Here is a 16,795-nt window from a genome sequence, read left to right as displayed (position 1 = left end):
TTATCAACATAAAAAGCTCTTCTCAGGATCTTTTAGTCAAAAACCTGCAACATGTGCAATATGCCACTACCTGTCCTTGTGACGAAGAAACTGCCCCTTGGTGTATACCTCACATTACGCTTTATTAGGCTATCCTTGACACAATCATTTCTAATTAGTACTGAGATGTACCATTTAGTTAATGATAATTACATCATATACAAATTATATTAATGGTTTTTGGTATTTTGATTGTACGACAGCTCAGTAAAATTTAGAAGACGGAAAAAATAAGTCGATGATCTAATAAATATTTGATTTTATAATCTGTAAAAAGACTAAATCAGTCTTGTGTATTATTGTGTCTTTCCCAATTGACTACCCCTTATTCCACTCATCTCATAGACATCTACATGTATTACCTACTGAGAATCTGTCACTCATCCTTTAATCAGATTACGCATTATTCTTCATAATTCTTTCGAGTAAACAGTACAACTACAACAAGCTGCAATATGGTAAGTCTTATAGCGTATGTTTTTAATTATTTATCAATTAATATTTTTGATTATTAGTCTGATCGCACGACACTCAATCAAAAACTTGCACACACACGTGCATCGTGTAGCTCATATTTCATGCACCTTGAAAGGCTCGTGGCAGCGGTAGTGATAGCTTACATGTAGTAAATCTAATGGATTTAAAGATGAACATATCGATTTAATTTTAATCCTATTAATTAAGGTAAGATTTCAGACACATTTAAAATAAAAAAGTATATTTCAAAGGGCACTTTTGAATTTCCTTAATCTTTTATAAGTGTGAAAAGTTTAAAAAAAAATGAAGAATATAAAACTAATGTATAAAGTTGAATTGTGTGTATAATGTGTAACACTTGGGGATATTTTACCATTTATAAACTGCTCGGGGTGCTTAATTCTTCATAATATGTTAACCCCCTTTTTATTAGGATTCTGTAGAATTTATGAGATAACTGTTTCGTTCAGCCTTATGTCAAAGAAGATAGATGTAGTTATTCTTTAAAATTCGAAATGGAAAGACCACCAATGGGTCTTCAACACAGCGAGAAAATCCCACACCCGGAGGCGGGCTTTAGCTGGCCCCTATATAAAAATGTGTACTAGTTCAGTGAAAATGGACGTCACACTAAACTCCGAAACATATAAATGAAGTAAAATTTAAAAAAAACATACAAGACTAACAAGGACCAGTCTGACTTGGGACAGGCGCAAAAATGCGGCGGGGTTAAACATGTTTTGTGAGATCTCAACCCTCCCCCTATACCTCTAGCCAATGTAGAATAAAGAAACACACATCAATACGCTTTTAAATTGTTTGAATCTTAAAATCCAGTTGAAAATATCAAATAAGTGTTCAGGACGGGATACCATCAACGGTAAATGACAAGTTTTGAAATTAGTTTGGACAAAGAAAATAGTGAGATAATTTCCATGTTATTTGAATCCTAAAGAGTATGTGAGGAAAAGGGAGGGGGTACTTATATGCACCAGGTCACCTAGATATATGACTACTGCGAGTTTGGGTGTGGTTTAGAGGCCCATAAAAGTGCCGACAGCGTGACACCACAGTACCATTATTTGTACAATCCCAATCTGATCGCTCTTCTGAAATTTTGGATTTATGTTACTTGGGTCAAGTCACTAACACACAATTTTGTTGTGTTATGAATTCAGTCTTTCCAAGCCTTGTCTCGTGTTTTTCATCCATATCAGAAGTGTGGAACTGTCAATACACACTTCTTATCAAAGAACTTACATTTGTAAGCATTCTCTTGTAACATAACGATAATCAGTGTTGTTACAAAACACATAAAACAGACAGATTGGGGAGTTCTGCCAAAGTCTTTCTTCTATTCAATATAATAAACTCATCATAGATATAAGCGTGCTATGAGAATGCTTTAACTATTAACATTTCTGTCTATTTATATCTTCTGTTTTTAATTGCTTTGCAAGACAGGCTGCATCTCATTTATCTATATATTAAATGTTTCGTTTTCTGTGAATATATATTTCTTATGATTCCAAATGGAAAATTGTTCTGAATGTATTATAGATACGATTACAGTCTTCATAGTGTCAAATTAAGTTAGTGAAGAGGTTTGCTTTTATATACATGTATAGTGAAAATGGTTTTCTACGAAATCCTTTATGGACCTTGTGATAATCTCCTATTAACGTACATTACAATTTAATGAAACAATAATTATGGGACAACCATGTGAAGGAGAAAAGAGGGGGAGGGGGCAAGAGGAGTTTTTTTCTGACGGACATTCATTTTCAACTTTTCTGTAAGAATCAACGATTTTTTACATTTATTTCCTATATGTACTGCATTTTTTATTCGTCAAATATTCATTTTCACCTTTTTTAATTTTCAGTTCTTACTAGGCCAGAATATTCAAAACCCTCCTTCCCCCACCACAGATTATATAATGGTCGTCCCTGAGCTTTTGTATATGTATTATTGTTAACATTCATAAAATGGTCAATTCTGTATCGAACTAGTCACTAACTGAAAATACGCAGAAATTTCTGATTTTTGTCAATTAAGTTAACAAGTGCAAATACGGTTTTTTTACGAGACAATGTTGTATTGATCCGATAAACTATATAAGACACTGTAAATACTAAAGTGAGAAAATGTCAACAATATACAAAAATAGACAGAGGTGAATATCCATAATTGTCAACCCAAAATGGTTAATTCTCTGAGGGCGCAGCCCGAAGTGAAATGACATTTTTAGGGGTTGACAATTTTGGATATTCACCGCTTCTATAAGGGGCCACGATTGTTTTACTATACTGAACTAACAGTAGAAGGGCCCTTTCGAACCATTTAAGATACTTGTAAAAGAAGCACATTCCAAACATATAGTAACAGATTGTCAAAATACTTACATCAAAGAATTATTTTATTTGTGTCATAGAATTTCTCGTATGTAGAACAAAGGTAGACTCTTTCTTAATGATATTAATGGCCCTTAAAAGTGCCTTTTCTATAAATAAGAAGATGTGGTATGATAGCCAATGAGACAACTCTCCACCAGACACCAAATGACATAGAAGTTAACAGCTATTATAGGTCACCGTTTGTTTATAAACGTCTCCGAGGAGAGACGTTATTAAGAATTGAACGATGGACAGTCTGCGGGCTGAATACTTCTTATTACCTGATTGGAAGATATTACTGAGAAGTTAATAATTAAAGTTCGTTGATTGGTTGGGACAATCCAAACCTAGTAAATGTCTTTCAATCCCGTAGAGTGTCGGACTTGAACTCTCTATTTTAGCAATTAGATTTTGCCTGGTTACCAATCATGCATATCGGTACACAGTACACAGGTAACACTTATCTATGAATAGCTGAAACTCATGAAATCTTGTAAACGCACATGTGATTATTTAACATTCTGTCCAGTCGCTTACACAGGGACTCGGTTAGCAGAATAAAATTTTGTTTATCAATGTTTTTCAAATCTTTTTTCGTATTTCCTATCTATTTGTATTACATTATTAACGTTTTTAACGTTGGCATAAATATTTCTTTGTTTTTTTTCTAGCAATGTACGTGCAGTTTACTATGATCTACTATCCATATCCGTATACTGAAAAATCCTATACAAATAGACATGAAATACGAAAAAAGATTTGAAAAAAACATTGATAAACAAAATTTTAATCTGCTAACGGATAAACCGAGTCCCTGTTGCTCACTGTTACGTACATCTTATATATGAAAGCATACTTAGGAAAACATCGTGCTTTTTTCTTAGGTTATACTTCGCAAGATAATCTAAAGACAACAAAAAATGAAAAAAGAGAGATATCCAATCAGTTACTTTTTATTAAATATTAATTTAAACTGGGATCTTTATCTCAAAACGAGGGGAGTGCGACCTTTTCATGGTAAAAGCCGAGACCCAAAGGGAAAAACATATAATTATATGTATCTGGTAAAAGAACATAGTATCCTAGAGATCAAATACTTTTTTACAATAAGTATGCCTACACATAGCTATCATGGTTATGATATTTCATGATGGGGGAATAAATTGTTTGACAACTGATGCGTAAAACATTTACAACCATGATTTTAATTGCATCTGTAAAAAATTATCAACATCTGATCAGTTTCAGATTCAATCTTCAACCTAGTCTTATATCACCTAAATTTCTCGACTTCATCAAACATTATGAAGCTTAAATAAAGACCTATTCTACCTCTCAATACAAATGATAAGTATGATAAATGCACTCCCCGATCTTTAGGACAGGGTTTGGGCTGGGTAGAACGTTGTCTAGCTCTCCCTATAAAAATAGCAGACTACGAAGAACAGAAGACCCAAAAAAATCCAAAGGGGAATATAAGAAGAATAAAAAAAACTACTCTCAGACGTTGAAAGCAATTATACATGTATATATATATACTATCATATTTCAGCAGTGCTTAATTTCTATGAATGATTCTAAAGGAGATATGAAGTAAACGTAATTTATTTAGACAGCAACCCAATTAAACAACAAACAAAACAATTTACTTCTAAAATTCAACCTACTGTCTACTACAGTGAACATGTCATTACAATATTTTAAGTTTTTAATACTACCAAGTCTAGCTGTGATATACAGAATAGTTGTGAATATATGTAAAAAATAATATCTTATTATCATATACTTGTATAAAATATTACTAAAATTTTACAGTTCAATAACATTTAAAAATATTAAAAGGCTATGAAAGGATTACTAGGTTTATTTATCAGATTCCTAAGAATTTCCTCAGCGGGCTGATAAAGGAACCTTTATTGACTGCTTCCGGAATGTTATCACATGCCTTTCCGTTAATTTCCGTGACGTTTATCACATGCAACGTCGTGCATTTCCGGAAATTTGTTCGAAAACGACAACACAGTTCGGAAAACCGCAAGTGATTTAAGACTTTCCACAAAATAGTTGAGGAGCAAATTTCAAACTAAGAACATGTTAATTCTTGTGACAAGATAAATAAAATGCTTGTAATATCAATAAAAACAATAAAAGTTAAGACATTTGTATTTGGTTGTCTGTAAATTATTATCTAAAAATTCATGGAAAGACAAAATTTTAATTAATAGTTCTTGTCTGTATTTCTTCTGTTGAAGTATATGATAAAAAGATAATTACATGTCATTTATCATATCAGACCCTTTATCGGCCCTCGTTCATGATATCAGCCCTCGAGCCTGCGGCTCTTGGGCTGATATCATGACCTAGGGCCGATAAAGGGTCTGATATAAAAAATGCCATGTAATAATCTATACATATCAAAAAATGAATATTACTTAAAACAATGAGCAGGGCCAAGAACAAACTTCTAGTAGTTGTTTTGAGATTTATTGACCATTTATACTACATACATATGATATATGAGAGAAAGAGAAATAAAAGAAAATTATAAATTTCAAATACGAAAATACTGTTGGCATTTTAAAAGAATGGTCTCTCACAAAAGATTATGTCAATCCAGTATGTTAAGCTTTGAAGTATTCGTACGATAAGGACCTTATTTGACACCCAACATAAAATAGTATGCTGCTTAATAACGTGTTTGGTAAAATTTGTTGATTTATATGCAAGGATATTCTGAATGAATTAATCTACAAAGCGAGAACACTTTCCACTTTCATCAGCTAAGAGACGACTAGCTTTTTTAGAAAAGCTATTACTTGTTACATCGATCATCGAGTTTGTACAAAAAATTTGTCTTCCGGTACCACAGAAAAGAAAGGATATGGGGTGTTTATATTGCTGAATAAAATATACTGTGAAGGAGGGCATGCTTGATTTCATACCTTTGAGCCTGCTGTCAGCTACTGCGAGCATTCTTTAATACGATATATATTATGATTATTAGGTTTGCACTATATACAGGTCTTGTGTTTTTCTTATCTATCACACCCTTTTAATAGAGTTAAGTGCTTTTCCTGTGCTAATTTTTATATATATATTTTTATAAATTTGTCACAAATATAAAGATGTATAATTATGGTATTATTATTCCACTTTATGGCCTTATGTCCCAACGGCGACGAAAAGGAAAGGAAGTAAAATAAAAAGTAAAATGAAATGAAAAGTGGTCTTTCACACCCATATATATATGTTATGTACACTTATCCGTTTTATTATAGAATCAAAGGCTTTTCCAGCATTGATTTTTTTTGTAAAATTTACTAAATTTGTCACAAATATAGAGATGTATATATAATTGTGGAAGTACGATTCCATTTCAGGAATTACTTCACACCTATCTATTTATTGTATTAGTATTTATAAACATTTGTTCTGATAAAAATAAGAAGATGTGGTATGGTTGTCAAGGAAATGACTACCCACTACTGTTGACGTGAACGTGAGCAACTATACCGTAACCATACCGTCTTCAACAATGAGCAAAACCCATGCCGTGTAGTCAGCTACAAAAGGCACTAGAATATGAAACAATTCAAACGAGAAAACCAACGACATAATTTATGACAAAATAATTAACAATCAAAAGTACTGAAGTGCTGAACATCGGATGACCGCAAGTTCTGGTGGATGGTCACAAGCACTTGTCTCAGAAAAAAATCACATCTCTATACCTGAAAGTTAGGTTAAGGTAGATAGATATATTTTTTCTGATACAAGTTTGTGTGTGAATGATGAACAAATGACAGGGAATTCAACCTCACCGTAATAACTATTATATTGTAGTGATATAATTATTTGTCATCAGTATACTCTGGTTTGTTGTTATATATTATATTTATATTTGTATAATAGTTATATAAAATTTTCATCCATATGTTTATCATTCTATTCTACTCTTCTAATGATAGCGCAGTGCAGGTGCATGGTGGACACTCTTCTGCAATAATTCGTTTTTTCTAATAGATTCAATTTGAGTAGGCATTCATATTTTCTCGCGTTTATTACAAAACGTTCTTGAGATATGCTTCCGCATGCGTTAACACAAATTTTCGGTATTCTTGATATGTTATTGATATATAAATCTCACGACAAAACATTTTCATATCATTTATCTATGTTCTTAATAATTATTTTCATGAATATTTATTGATAAAATTAATATATAACAAGCGATAAGGAATGTTATTTTGTACACGATAATATCCGCGTAACTATACGATTATCAGTCAAAAACGAATGTCACGTGGGTAGAAATGTCTGTGGCAACAATACACCGGAATGCCCTCACGGCCATCCGATGTAAAAATCAAATATATCAAACAGCAACCACCGACATCCACTGAATTACAGGCTCCTGACTAGAGACAGGCACTAAAAGAATGCGGCGGGGTTAAACCAGTTTGTGATTGCTCAACCGTCCACTTATCTGGAACTAAATATTTGTTCGGAATGGCTTAACTTGAAGCAGATCGGTACGAAACACAAAAATAATAGATGCAAAGTATCGATGTAAGAGTACTCACAGTTAATCAAAGCTAGTTCAGAGCCAATTACAACTAATAAATAAATCATGTTCTACCAGACTAAAGACAAATGAGGTAGTTAAATATACGCATGTTCTATTTAGAACCGTTTGTTAGTCCACTGATCGTTATAAAAAGGGGGAGGGTTGTATCCCAAAACCCTGCCACATATTATTGTGTTTGCCCCAAGTCAGGAACCTCACCAGTCTTTGTTTTTTTTTTTCATATTCTTATGTTGTTGTTTTTTTGGCTTTAAAGAATTGGTGTTGACGGCAGATCTTTTAAATATTTATTGTTTTTGTTGAAATTATTCATAATTTTTCAAACTCGCGGCGATTAAGAGCTTGACATAATCTGTCTATTGTTGACGACTTATATTGAACTCTTCAAGATCTTGGTTATTTGTGTTATTGGGTTGCTGTCTCATTGGCATACATGTATACCCCGCATCTCCTTTATTCAAATTTCAGATGTACAATGAACCCTCATATCTATCTGATTAAAGCAATAACATTTTTAAAAAAATACCCGTGTGTTTATTGAAACTATCTTTAAGAACTTTTTAAATAATCTTTAAACACTTAATCGGCAAAACAGTTCTTAGCATATTGCTTGCTTCCGATGGCTGTTAGTGATTCACACAAGTGAATTTATTTATAGTTTGGTAACCCACTTAAGTGAACCTTTGTTAAAGAGAAAGAAGAAACCGCAAACGAACCAACGTTTATCTTCAACAAAAGTCGATATATTCTATAATTTTCTTTTGATTTTTTACAGTAAAACAACATTGTCATTTTTCTCTGTTATAATTGAAAGCCAACATATATAATACCAGGCGAAAAACAGTTATGGTATACAGTAAGTTAAACACCAATCGTCACCAGTAACCCTCACCACTTTCTGAATAAAATCTCCCATTATCCCAACCCCACCCTAAATTTCCTTGTGGTGAATGTCTTCGTTGTAACAGCTCAACAACATAATACTATGAAATGTTGTTTTCTGAATTCAGTAATTTAACATTTTACAATTTATATATACAGGCATCAAAGAAAAAGGAAAACGGACCGAGTCCAACTAAAAAATCAGACAAGGAAGCTGAAACAAAGACAGAATCCAAAACAGAAGAGTCGAACAACGAGCAGAATAAGAAAGAAGAAGAAACAAACAATCAAACTGAAACGGAACCACCACCTAAAATGCCACCATTGAAGATGTGTATATGTGGCAGTGGAGAAGGTGCCCACTGTCTTGTTGGACTGGCGGCATCGCAACCAGATGTTGAAGTTCGTGTGCTCACTCTTCACGAAGATGACGCAAAACTATGGACAAAAGAAATGAAAAATAATGATTTAGTAGTTGTTATTAACAACCGAAATGGAACATCGAGAGAAGTAAAAGCAAAGCCTGAAATTGTAACAAAGAATCCAGAAGAAGCTGTTGCCGGAAGTGATTACATTTTTATGGCTGTGTCACCAACTTCTCATGATATTTACTTCAAGGCAATGAAACCCCACGTTGGTAAAAACACCTTGATTGTAGGCTTACCTGGTTTTCCAGGTTTCGAATATCAATGCAGGGACATCTTAGGCGAAAAATCGATTCCCTGTACCTTGATGAATTTTAACGACTTACCTTGGGATTGTAAACTCATTGAATTTGGAAAGAAGGTAGAAATCGTAAATTTTAGAAGCTATCTAACTGGTTCTATGATTAGAGGTCGAGGAATTTGTAGAAGGCCCCCACTGATGACTCTCCAAATGCTTCACGGTGCAGAACCTATTTTTCGACAATCGAAAAATCATCTGGAGTCTATTCTTATGTCTCATTCATATATTCGACCAGCAATTATGTTTGGCCATTGGAATCGTTGGAACGGTAAACCCATCCCTAAAGCTCCTCTCTTTTATGAGACAGTAACAAAAGAAACAGCAGATCTAATTTCTCATTGCAGCGATGAATGTGTGCAAGTAGCTAAAGCTATAATGGGGAAAAGTGCAACAAAAATAGATCTATCGGAAGTCAAACCGATTTTCGAATGGTATCAAGAACTTTGTTCGAATGATGTTAACGTTTGTACAGATTTGTTGACCGCACTTACAACAAGTAAATTTGATAAGGATGTGACTCATCAAATGAAGAAAGATAATGGTGGATTAGTTCCAGATTTCCATTGTGAGAGCTTAGTAGAAGACATGCCTATGGGTACAATAGTCATACGCGCACTTGCTGATATTGTAGAAGTTAAGACGACAAATATTAACATGCTCATTGAATGGTGCCAACAAAAAATGGGAAAAGAATATATTATCAATGGTGAATTAAAAGGCAAAGATATGAAATCAACCAGATGTCCACAACAATATGGATTTACTACATTAGAATCAATTATTGCATGCCAGATAGAATCAACATTAGAATCAACCATTGCCAGCCAGATAGAATCAACAAGCTAATGAATCAGAATTGTAGGGATCCTATTTAATTTTGCTTTCCTGCACATTGTTGACGGAGACATTTCAAAGTATACGCTTCATTCCTGTGTAAAAGTCATATATGTTAAAATCTATATTTGCTACAGCATCGAAATATTTTCATTAAAAATTCTACAAATGACGTCTACAGTAATCTGATTTTTGATACAAAACAAAGATAAGAATAAAGGATGAAAACAGGTAAAAAGTTGTGCGATACTGTGCTTGTATACATGTTTACCGTAACAGACCCAAACATTTTTGTATAAAAAAAAATGGGGAAATTTGAACAAAAAAGAGAAGGTGTGATATGAGTCGTTATTTCGCTCCTTAATTTTCAATTTCGTTAATTTCTTCAAGCCTAAATAAATTTAGTACGTTATTTTATTATTGACAAAGAAAAGTTTCGGGGGAAAGTTTTCATAATGGTTGACTTTTTTTTAAACTGTGGTGTTTGTACACTGAAAAAGGTGGACATTCAAGTCGAAGAGAAACTGACAACACCATGTAAAACACAAACGTCCGAATGACGACGAAAAGTTAACAAGTCTACAAAACACTCCATATGCAGGCGCTGCTGCAATATTGCTACATAGAAAAGGAAAGACTTTTTTTTCGGAAAACGTTTCGGGAACAAATCAGGCGATAATGCCGACTTATCAATATAATATACTTAATATATAATATAAATCAAATTTTGTAGTTAGATTTCACAGAAACAAATCATTTAATTTTGATACGCAATGTATAAGTAACTAACAATTAGTACATTGAAAGGAAATTGTTTTGTCACCTGAAACTTTATTCTTTACAGCTTTCTGAAAAATTTTGTTGTTACGTATGGGGACGGTAAATCATGTTCAACGGGGTTACTGTGATTGTTTTGTTAATTTGGTACTTTGTTATATATAATAGTCTTAAATAGATTTATTTTTATAACGTAATTTAGTTTATTCAACGTCGATTACTTCAACATGATTCAATATATTAATTTCGAAATCAAAAACAGAACCTATCAACCATTTTTGTTTCAATGATACAAGACATCAACTGCAACTGCTGAAGTAAGAATTTGATACAACATGGCACATGCCAACGTTAGATTTTTTGTATATAGTTTTGGATTCTAGTCTTATCTAGCCTGTTTGCCAAATTGAATGTGGAGCTTTGATAAGCACAAAACATATCATATTCCCCATTGTGACATTGTAAATTATTCTGGATGATGCACGAAAAGCAGGAGACGCTAACCCTGTCGACGCACACACCTTTTTAACTTATTTTTATTCGAGCGTCACTGATGAGGCTTTTGTAGACGAAACGCGCGTCTGGCGCAAATACAATCCTGGTATCTATGATGAGTTTATCTTCACTTCGTTTCTAGTTGATGCTATGATGGTTTGTATTTTAAGTATTGTAAGTTTTTGTCAAGTCGTATTAGATGTGAGGGTATTTGACAACTGCCTAGTATGGTTCATTTTGGTCAAACAATTGCGAGAAATGGAAAAAAAGTGTCTACCAATAAAAATGAGTATGCTTCGTTGCCAGAATGTATTTCACCCAATCAGCACATAAAAAGGAACTTTTGATCAGGTAGAAACATTAGAAAGTATTTGGAAGCACCGTTTTTTATGTAAAATTTTACGGTTAAATACACTGCTTTACTGATCACCCCTCATACAGAAATTATAACACCATATAGCACATGTTCCTTATCACCACAGGGGCCTCGGTGTCCGAGTGGTCTTAGTAGTTCATATGCTATATCACTATAGCCTGTCAACACTGAGGTTGTGAGCTGAATACAACACGTGGACTATTTAGCCAAAAGTGCTGTAAATGGCGCTAAACACCAACAATCAATCAATCAATCGTAACTTCAGTGGCTTCCATTTCGACATCGCTATATGAACTGTTGTTGTACGCCACCGTGCTCCTGTGTATCAATACTCTATACGATCATAGAACGGGCCTACAACCTTCCGAGAAAGACGATTGGATAAAGCGACCGACCGCAACGCCTTTAAACAGCATATCACATACAAAATAACGAAGAAAATAACGCTATATAAATTCTATGCGTTCGAAGTGCTTTTTGAATTAACCTTCACCAAGAACGCTCAAAGCCAAAAAATTGAAAGACATGGATATATAAGTACCGAAATCCGTGAGCAGCTATATGACCAAAAGTTACTTAAAAATAGTAACAAATACCATCTAAGGTCAAATATGCACAATGAATTGACGCTTGGCACTTTAAAGAAGAATTTATAATTCTATATAGCAATAATGTATTTGGCTTAAAGGGTCTCTTCGATATAAAAAAAACCCAAGTATATTCAGAATATTAAAGTTGTTGAATGTAGGCAGTATATGTGAAAAGAAATAAACCTGATGATGGTCAGAGTGGAAATCCGTAGGTCACAAAATAAGGAATGATTTATTTAAAATTAGAATTAAATATACAAGGCCAATTAGTTTCAAGCCTTCTTTAAAATATATAAAGCTTATGTGAGATAGTTATATTTATGACAAGTATAGTAGTCACTGTGATATAGAATAATTTAACAATATTTCCCAGAATTCTCAATATAATGACTGTATAGTTTTAAGACACAAAAAAGAGCAAAATGTCTTATAAATAAACATAAAAAGTATACATGTAAATACTTTTGTACTTTCACACTTAATTTTGTATAACGCGTTTCCTCCAAGGTTTGACTGGATAATTGATATGTGGCCATCCCTGGGCATCTCCTGTACTATAATGAAACTCTAGCTAAGGTGGGGCGTCCGTTTGGTTGTGCTGGATGTATTTCGAATTCGTTCAATCGGAATGAGAACGTTAAATACTGTGTAGGATGAATGTCTCGCTCTCTTTACGTTAAATAACCCTTGCAACATCTTCTTATTTCTATATTGTTGCACTCAGCTGATCTTTTTTTCATAATCTTAATTGTTCTACACAGTGTTTATATTTGGCTTAGTGTTTAAGAAAAGTCTTTTAAACTCAAACACGTCTGGTCATAAAAAAAAACGCAATTTTAATTGCAAAAACTTAACAAGTTTGCAAAATTTCAAAATATCTAAATTTCTTTCATCAAACTTAAACATGGAGAAGGATACTGAGGTACGTAAGATTACAATGACAAGGCGGCTCACAGAAAGAGAGCCTTAAGTAGGCAGCTTACCGGAGAAGAGAGGGAGAATGTCAGTCCAACTTCTGAGATACTGGTATTTTACAATCTTTTTAGAATGATCATACAAACGGGTGATGCGTGACAATGGGAGATGCTAATCTTGTCGACCCACCAGGTCAGATTGGGCCTGAAATGTTGAAAAAGCAGGAAAATAAACGAACATCGTGTGTTCGGTCATAATTGAAATAAAATTAAATGCATTGTTTCTTATTTGCTGCAAATTATCACATGCAAGTAAATGGATTGGTCATACGCATATATTACCGTGTCCAACTAAAGATCAAATCTACCTCAAAATCCATAAAACACTTCACAAAGATTGCGTAACACGAGTTTCACCCCAAAAAAAGGGATTGACTCATGATTACTTACTCCGGAAGGGCAGCAGTTCAGACATCTATGCCGATACCCGGCATGTTGCTCATCTTTAAAGTGATTAAAGCCAGTGATAAGTCTTCATACCAAAGAAAAGTAGTTAATATTCCCTCTCTAACCATAAGAAATTAACAAATTCAACATTATTCTAATATGTGAAATAACTTACATTTAAACATGACGGAATTTGAAAGTTTGAAATGAAAATATGATATGTTTTCAGGAAAAATGCAAGACAAAACTATGGCCGGTATAGAAAGAAAGTTTACATTGAAAAATATAATATCACAACAAGTAAAAGAGAAACTATCCACTAGTAAGTAATAATACTATAATATGACTAAAAAACGAACAGAAAAAAAATCTTAAGCTTAACTCAATACCGGAAGAGTAAGCAGTTCTTTCTCTTCTTGTCTAGTAGCATCCGTTGTGTAGCACATCACAATTAAAAATCTGGCGATGAATTACTGTAAAATTATGGTGATATTTTAAAATATAAACGAGAAACTGGCTACGACAAAGGGAACAAACATATCAGTGGCCAACAGTGACACACATATTCCTTAACAGCCAGCAAATTCATGATATATGTAGTCAATGTCCGTAAAACGTTGGAAGGCATAATTCTTTTAGAGCTCATGAGATTCATTCTTTTTTAAAATTTTACCTTGATTTGTATCATCTTAATGGATTTTTGAGATACGAATGTCGGCTAAAATAGGATGGAGGCAACATTTTACTAATATCAGTATCATTTTCAAGATCGTATGAACATTTTCCTCGATAGCTAGGTATATAACCTTCAACAGTCTTTGATATCTATTTGTTCCGGACCATACGAGTATTTGGACCGTACGCATATGGTCATGACGATATGGGTATACTGATATGGTCGGACCATATGAATATATACTCGTTTGGTTATTAACGGACCAAACCATATGAGTATTAAGACCATATAGGTATATTTCGAATAAATTCAAACTTCTTTAACAAACACAGCTCGTCTCTGAATCAAAATCGGCACAAGTTGTTTACTGAAATACTTTATACTTGTTACATATTGTCTGAATCTTGGTACATTTGCTGTCTTGCCTTCGCTGTCTAGAGTCAATTTATGCACCTTTATCCTATCGACAGTTTCTTCCGTACGTGAAACCACAGGTGTTTGGAGCATGGACATTTCGTTCTTTTTCCCAAGCGTTTAGATGAAATGTTCTTTAATTTCTTCTATTTTCCACTATTTTTTACTAAACTGTTGTGTTCATACTCTTATTCATACGATCTTACAATAACAGTAGTTTCTACATAAGAATACAGAGACAGCACGCACAAATTACTGTAATTGTAAATCGTATAAAAAGGAGCATAAACAAATTAAATAACTAAATAGAATTTGAAATGTTTAAGAAATTTTAATTACAAAAAAAAAACAAATTGAAACACCAAAATAAAGAAAAAATGGAGGGTTCAACGCTCCAATTGCTAATGTGTAAATCAGTTGACGTCTTGCTTTACAGTTCATTAAGTTATTTTCTGAGTTGACGTATTGTGTGTTGTAAAGACAAGTTAGTGACGACCATGCAAAAATGTTTCTACTATAACTCGAACTTGTGAGTTAAATTTATTTTATTTCATAAATCACGTTACAATGATTACCAAATTAATCAAAATTTCATTTTACAAACTCTTATGACACTTTGAAGGGTTGAGCCTTACGCAATAACTGTTCAAAGCGGCGGTTCATTGTATTAATTACCCGCACCATACGCATGTGGTCGGACCATATGAGTGTATACTCGTATGGTCCAAATACTCATATTGTCAGGAACATATATATAATTGTTTATAAATCTATAAAGTTTCCTTTGATATTCAAAATCCATTGGGTTTCAGCTATTTTTTTATTTTGACCATGAGTGTGAAACAAATACATGCCAAACAAATTTCAAATTATATAATTTTGTAAAAGTTACTATTAACACATCGTAATTTTTACATACATATTAGTATAAGTAAATATGGTAACCTTTGGTTTTTATGAATTATTTAAAATAAAAAACCAATACAAAGCAGCTGACTTGTGATAATTGAAAAAAAAAATCTAATAAAAAAAAAACAATCATCGAGGGGATACTTTTAATACACGTCAAAAGTGTGATATTGGTTTCTCAAGTAAAATATAAACAACTTTTTGTGTACCTTTGGCTTTGCTTTGGTCTATTTATCCAAGAGGCTGTTATTCGCATGATGAATAACACGAGATGTATAGTCTAGCTTTAATAAAATCTATATTTATACATGGTATGATTACACAGAGGGTATTTTTTTGTGATTTGCAAGTTATATTCCGCTCCTTTTACTGCTTTCAATTAAGCCAACACTTATTAATTTATCATATCAAAGTATACGACTATAAAGTTGAGAGCAGTCGTGATTTTTAACGCCATATGGCCAACAATTGAATAAGTGATGTAATGAGGTTCCGGAATGGTATGATCAAATATACTTCTAATAAAGAATACTAAAGAATATCATTGATCAACATTGAATGCAATGGACTATATGATTTTTGAAGATTTCATTTAACGAATATTCTTTGCCTTTTTGTATACAGGATAGCAAACGAGGTCTCTGATTATAATTAAAAAATAATTCCTAAATTTGAGTTAAGATTGGCACAAGTATGAATACCAGTTTCAAGTTACATAATGTAACCTTCTTATTTTAACGATGATGTTTATACACTTCTGTAAATTAAAAAAATATTGCAAGTTTTTTATTTATTATTGCGATTTTGATCTGACCAATCAAATTTCAAGATAACTTATTGCGATTGCAGAAAAAGCTACATACAGAGTTCTTATTATTACTTTACTCACCCAGTCGCATAATTCGCATTACTAAAAACCTCGCAATAATTTCTGAACAGTATTGTTAAGTTGGTGTTATGATATAACTTTCACCAGCAATACTCTTTGAGTCACAGAGATTATACAATGATAACAGTAAAGACATATAATATTATTATGCAATATTTAACAAGGTATCAACTATTCTAGACACATAAATAACTTATTTGATTTTCAGGAAAATCACAAATATATCATTGTAACAGGGGCTGATGAAATGTATATTCTGATAACAGCCTTTAGGTTTCCGTACTTGCCCACAGCACTCCCATATCGTCATCTTTGGGTCCTTATTTTCATGACGATGGACAGGCTTCAGTAGATGATAACAACACGTTC

At 33.0% G+C, this 16,795-nt stretch overlaps 1 protein-coding gene across 2 annotated transcripts; it reads left to right on the top strand.

The window, feature by feature from the left end:
- Nucleotides 1-378: 378 nt before the first annotated feature.
- Nucleotides 379-10,111, top strand: LOC127699589 (octopine dehydrogenase-like). 2 transcript variants are annotated; one of them, XM_052203051.1, is made up of 2 exons: nt 379-497; nt 8,539-10,111. In XM_052203051.1, exons 1-2 carry the CDS (start codon nt 495-497, stop codon nt 9,949-9,951), a joined length of 1,416 nt encoding a protein of 471 aa, XP_052059011.1. In that variant the 5' UTR covers nt 379-494; the 3' UTR covers nt 9,952-10,111. The 2 variants fall into 2 exon arrangements, with proteins under 2 accessions (XP_052059011.1, XP_052059012.1); XM_052203052.1 differs by lacking the exon at nt 379-497 and adding an exon at nt 594-723.
- The last annotated feature ends 6,684 nt before the right edge of the window (nt 10,112-16,795 follow it).

The sequence above is a fragment of the Mytilus californianus genome, unplaced genomic scaffold (genome assembly GCF_021869535.1).
Source record: "Mytilus californianus isolate M0D057914Y unplaced genomic scaffold, xbMytCali1.0.p SCAF_1, whole genome shotgun sequence".
NCBI lineage: Eukaryota > Metazoa > Mollusca > Bivalvia > Mytilida > Mytilidae > Mytilus > Mytilus californianus.
The sequence above is the reverse complement of the archived record's forward strand: the minus strand, read 5'-3'. Positions and strand labels throughout refer to the sequence as shown.